The 6000-nt window shown below is 34.4% G+C and overlaps 1 protein-coding gene across 1 annotated transcript in view; it reads left to right on the top strand.

Moving 5' to 3' along the window:
- LRP1B (LDL receptor related protein 1B) overlaps positions 1 to 6000 on the top strand; it is a gene marked incomplete at both ends in the record, with an annotated part of 111617 nt that overhangs the window by 32871 nt on the left and 72746 nt on the right. Inside the window, 4 exons of the mRNA XM_057386638.1 lie at positions 1302 to 1428; positions 1583 to 1734; positions 2013 to 2137; positions 5220 to 5591. Coding sequence (XP_057242621.1) covers positions 1302 to 1428; positions 1583 to 1734; positions 2013 to 2137; positions 5220 to 5591 — 776 coding nt within the window. The remainder of the gene's footprint in view (positions 1 to 1301; positions 1429 to 1582; positions 1735 to 2012; positions 2138 to 5219; positions 5592 to 6000) is intronic.

Below are 6000 nucleotides of genomic sequence, written 5' to 3'. Positions count from 1 at the left end.
AGCTGAGTAATACTTCCTATTTTAACATTCCTCAGCATATTTTTAACTAATTTTGCTGGTCATTTTTCCTAGTCTGAGTTTTATCATTGGTATAAATATTATTGTTTGTTATGTCATGAACCATGAGAAGAGATTTATTTTTCCTAGAGCCAGAAATCTCCACAATGAGAGCCAAAGTGGGCTGTTTCAGAAGCTGAATTTGATGAGCAAATTATAGGATTCTTATTTTCACCCTTATGGCATTATTACCCCTCCTTGTTTCCCATCTCTGCAGTCATCTAGTCAAATACAGCTACTTAACAACAGGCTGGTGTAATGTTGTCACCAGACACAGGGGGACAACTGTTCAGTAATGCCCAGAATATTTTTGTAATCTTTAAAAACCAACTAAGACATACAATCCACACAGAGGAAAGCAATGGAGAATGGGTTTGGATGTTCACTTTGTGTACAGCGTAGTATTAAACAAAGTTTTAKTGYTCTGTGAATATTTGCTACAGAAATMMTTCCCTTCAGYCAATTAATAATATTCTAGGCCTCCATCATATTATCTTAGAAAGAGATGTCTTCCTCAGAGCATCTTTGTTTTGTGTGTTTATGATATATTTTAACACAGATATACCTACACACATTTATATTTGTTGACACACACATATTCCCATAAAGCTGTTCCATAGGTTCTGTTCATAAAGGAAGTGCTCTGTGTAGATCACCWGGCCTCATTTTGCTCCACCTGAAGCTACAGATGGAGAAGCTTTTCAAGGCAGAAGTTTAACTTAGCAGTTTATCCCAAATTAGTGATGTAACTATAGCAGTAAGTAGGCAGGAACATGAGATTAAATAATTAAGATTCAAATGGTTCCCRTGAGCATTTGGCAGAATTTGGAAAATATTTTCTTCTCAAATAAGGTCCCTTTGCACTATTTCCCACAGTGGTTCTCACTGCTCCATATATAAAACATTWTTAAGTTGGACATCTCTKATATCATCACCCTTCTTGTTATTTRCTAGAAGAGCTTCTTTTCCAGTAATTTATTTTTAATTTGCTTTTATTTTTTCCAGCACAAAGCTGAATTCTTTAAGGAATAGAATTRCATATTGACTAATAGATTACAGATTTAAGAATTCCTTCATATGTATCAATGATGGAACACAATATCTCAGCAAATTATTCCCTTAGCAAGAATAATGGTACATTTAATTTCTTAAGGTTATTTAGAGACATGTTTTTTAAGTACYCATTTAATGGTAATAGAGCATTTTGTTTGCAATTTTAATTGTTGATTTCTACAACATTCCAGGTATTTATTTTGGACAGAGTGGGGACAGACCCCTTGCATAGGCAGAGCACACTTGGATGGGTCAGAGAAGGTTGTCCTTGTCAGCCTGGGGATTGCATGGCCTAACGGGATTTCCATCGATTATGAGGTTGGTTCCTTTGTCTTCCAGTGTAGCTTAAAATGTACATWATTTGTTATGTTTCATTAAAGCCAGCTGGTGTTCCACCTTGATGTAATCTTAATAASTCTTAATTAAATACTTGGACAAGCCTGTTGATGTTTCCTTTGAAATTAATCTTTAGGAAAATAAATTGTATTGGTGTGATGCTCGTACGGACAAGATAGAAAGAATTGACCTTGAGAGTGGAGGGAATCGAGAGATTGTGCTGTCAGGGAGCAATGTGGATATGTTTTCAGTTGCCGTGTTCGGAGCTTACATCTACTGGTCTGACAGGTAATTTATTTTTCATAAGTATTTTAAATCTCCAAACGTTACTTCAGTGCCAGGTGCCTCACCTCTGTGGGATTAGCCCTTCCTTAGCAAGGTCACAAAAACCTGTGCAGTTTCAAGGAGAGGGCGTTGCGATGCCGAACGCTCAAAAGCGCCTCGGTGTCGTAAATGAGAAAGGTTTTACACTTTCCATTAAGTGAACTCTCCACTGCTCCTCAGTCATTTGTTYGGTGTGAATTAGTTGAGGATTGTTGATGAGACATCTTCAACTTTTTTGGCAGAGCACATGCAAATGGCTCTATTAGAAGAGGCCACAAGAATGAGGCCACGGATGCTGTGACCATGAGGACTGGCCTTGGGATAAACCTGAAGGAAGTGAAAGTCTTTAATAGAGCACGAGAGAAAGGTTGGCTGTTCTTAAGGATGCTATTGATTGTTTTAATATCACCTGCTACTTCTTCTGTATATTAAAGAATTCCAAAAATGAAGTAATCAATGAATTTATCTCCRCTTTTTACTCTTGAAGTATTTTTTTAAACTAAAATTAATGTACTGAAGACAAATTCATATTAYAAATACTACTAAAGTTCTTCAGAGTATTTTAAAGAGAAAAAACTAAAACCAAAATGCTTCCTATCATTCCATGTTTTCTGTTTTGTTTTTCTTAAAAAACAATTTTAGGAATGAGAGACCTTGACCTGTGCTTTACAGAGCAGTAATTYCAGGCAGTTTCAGATTTCTACTGGAAAGCAAACCAGAATTTTTTCTCACTAGAAATTCCATTCTCTGTGTCTCCAACATTCATTTGCTGAAATTACTTGAGTTTGAATTTTTAGTTTTGTTTTTTTTTCTTCTTCTGTGGGAAGATACCTTGTAAATAATCAGATATCCTTTATATTCCATTAGTTTACCAAACTCAAGAGGCAAAAGTTATTGTGGACTCTCTGTGATTTATGGTACTGATGGTTAAACTTCATTCTCCACTGCCTGACTAAGAATAATCTTGTTTAAACGGTCTTTTTAATTCTGGTTTTGACAAAACCTTGAAAAACTTGTTTCAGTGAGCAAAATTGGTTAGATGTCTTCCAAAAATGATGATGATTTCCTCAGAAAAAACTGCTACCGGCTAATCCAGACAAAATTTCAGAGATATGTATTAAAAAAGAGATAGAARAAACCAAAAAAAGTTACCATACTTTATAAAGTTTGTAACACAAGTAGATTTGTGGTGCTGGTAGCACTCAGAATTCGCATTAATCACAGCATTATGTAGTCAAAGATTCTATTTCTTCTACATACCTCTTTCATAAATAACTGCATTAAATATAAAATGTGTATTAAATCTGCATTTTTAAAGGAAGCATATTTACTAATAAGAAAAACKCTTTAAAAAAAATTTAAATTTTGGAGAAAATGTGATTTGCAAGAATATGTGCATATTAGTTTCACTAAAGACTTCTGCATGCAATTTCAGAGCATCATATTTTGTGGATACAAATAAATTCCACACCAAACCCTTTTTCTTTTAAGTAGGCTAGAAATTGTTAATGTCTGCTGKCTTGGAAGGGCTTTATATTATAGAGTTAGGCAAATAGACCAGTGGGATAAAACAATGCCACTTTATGTGTAATTTTTATTGACAGATTTGTAGACTTGATCATGTAACGAATATGAGAAATGGTTGCTGAGGCTAAAAATCTACTGATGTTAGTTTGAAAAACATACCTGAATGATTTTTTAATACATTTTTCAAATTTTACTAGGGTACAAATGGTTAATGTCATTGGGAGGGGATGTCAGTGAGCCAGAAGGACAAAAGGGAAAAAAACAGGTGAAAAATGTTTTCRGAATATTTTTTGTATCTATATTTTTATAGATAAAATATATCTATTATATATATTTTTCTAAGTTTATTGAACTAGAAGTAGTTAACAGTGTTTAAAAAACCCCAATGTAATTAGATAGTTTTCTGACCTTTTGTTATTAACAGAAACAAGCCCCCACAATAAACGGAGAAGAACCCCAAACCAAAAAAAAAAAAAAAAAAACCAGAAAACCAACCAAACCCACTACACCCCAAGAGCTGTGCTGATTGTGATTAATGCTTTTTTTTCAAACATTGTTTTGCCTTTTCTCAGGAGCCAGTCCTGCAGTGGGACTTGCACACAGATTCCCATCCTTCAGTGCAATTTTACAGGTGTACAAGGACATGCCCTGACTCCACTGGTTTCAGGACTGGCCATTTTTAGAGATATTTACAGCTGGTGAACCATGGAAACATTGACGTTTTCCAAGAGATTTAAGAAGCTTGAGGATCTTTTTCATATATTTTCTTCYTTTTTCTTCTTAACCTCTCATCCTTCCAAACAGATATTAACTTTTCTAGCCTAATAAAACTTTTAAAGAATATTTCAAGCAAACTGTAAAAATGTGTATAGCTGAATCTCCACATGTTTTACATAATTCAGAGGAATGTCTCATGGAATTTTTTTCCTAGGAACACAAAATTCAATGTTTTTGCTTTTAAGAGCAAGTTACCTCTCATTTCCCATGATTTTTGCTCAAAAGGATTTTCAGCTTGAAATGTAGTAATTAAAAAACTCAATTAACAGTACTTTTAGCCACTACCTATTCCCCAATAATTGCGGTTCTGTACCTGAAAACAATCTATTAAAATATTTTATTCACYTTCATTATGTGGAAAACTTTCAGAAACGGGAAAATTACTACACTGAAAGAGCTGAATTGTTACATGGAAAGTGCTGTCAGAAACAGAAACTAAATTATCTTAACTAACTATAATAGTAATTCTTATATAGTCCAAAATAAAAAAAAAAGACAAATAGCTCCTAATCGTTGGTGATTACTGTTTTTTTAAGTATTGCTTGCAACAAATGTAGTTACTAATTTGACAATGATTTCTTAATGGTGTGCAATTGTCAGGGAGCAAGTTTCTCAAGTCAGGTTTTWAATTAAATCAGAACAAAATGTTAGGAAATGTCTTCATTGAAAACAGGGAACTGGATTCATACATACAGTTTTTTACCAGTCAATAGAGATGTATTTAATTTAGTAGAAAATGTCTAAAAGCAGTACTGTATTCTGATGGTATCTAAATTTAACTTTTTTTGCCAGTAATAGTTGTTTTTTTAAAAAAAGTTAAGGCTCAAAGCACTTGAAATATTTAAGTCTTCAGCTGTTTATGGAAGAATAACCCATTTTAAGTTTTTCTATTAGTGAATATATAYTCTTGTGAATTGAAAAGGACATTAATTGTGTTTGCTCAGAAATTTTGCTTTTCAAAATTACCTTTAGGTTGTGGTTAAAGTTACGTTATTTGCTGTTTTAGCCTTTATTTTCCTTGTGAACCTAGCACAAATAATTTTTAAGAGGCGAAATCTCAAAATCCATAAAATCTGATTTCTGYTTAAGCCAGCTGAGTGTATTTTTATTTATAAAAGGCAGGTTTTGTTATGTTTTATTCACAGGCACCAACGTGTGTGCCAAGAACAACGGCGGGTGCCACCAGCTGTGCCTGTACCGCGGCAGCGCTCGCAGGACGTGCGCCTGCGCTCACGGGTACCTCGCCCAGGACGGSGTCAGCTGCCTCCGACACCAAGGTTACCTGCTCTACTCGGGAAGGACAATACTGAAAAGCATCCACCTTTCAGATGAGACCAACTTGAATTCTCCAGTAAGGCCCTACGAAAATCCAGAGTACTTCAAAAATGTCATCGCWCTGGCCTTTGACTACAGCCTGAAGGGGAGGGGCACGAATCGAATTTTCTTCAGTGATGCCCACTATGGAAACATCCAAGTTATTAAAGACAACTGGGCTGGAAGAAGAGTGCTAATTGAAAGTAAGTAATTTTTTAAAAAATTATTTCCCAAAATGCCTATTTTATTTTGATAAACTTTATTGAGTGAAGAGTCAATGATCACTTTTCTTTATAGAGTGAAAAAGGCAATGAATTTTTACCATAATTTACTAATATATTTTATCCCTGTAAGATACATTTGAACATTAACCACTTCTAAATAATTTGTCTTAAAACAGGCTTAGGAGGCRTAAAGCATATTACTAGAAAACAGAAGTGATAATGGCAATGCTGAATTTGTATTACTGGGATTTTTAAAGAGCTTTAGTGCTGGAACAAAACCTCATTGTGGGTTGCTTGGAGATTAAACTTATTTGGCTGTTTATTTTTCTAGTTAGTAAGGGTGAAGTCTCTGTTGTAGCCATTTCTCAATATGAAATATGAAGACTCT

Source organism: Malurus melanocephalus, unplaced genomic scaffold (assembly GCF_030028575.1).
Source record: "Malurus melanocephalus ecotype Western Australia unplaced genomic scaffold, MMel_1.1 scaffold_1019, whole genome shotgun sequence".
Lineage (NCBI taxonomy): Eukaryota > Metazoa > Chordata > Aves > Passeriformes > Maluridae > Malurus > Malurus melanocephalus.
This window is presented reverse-complemented; position numbering and strand designations above follow the sequence as displayed.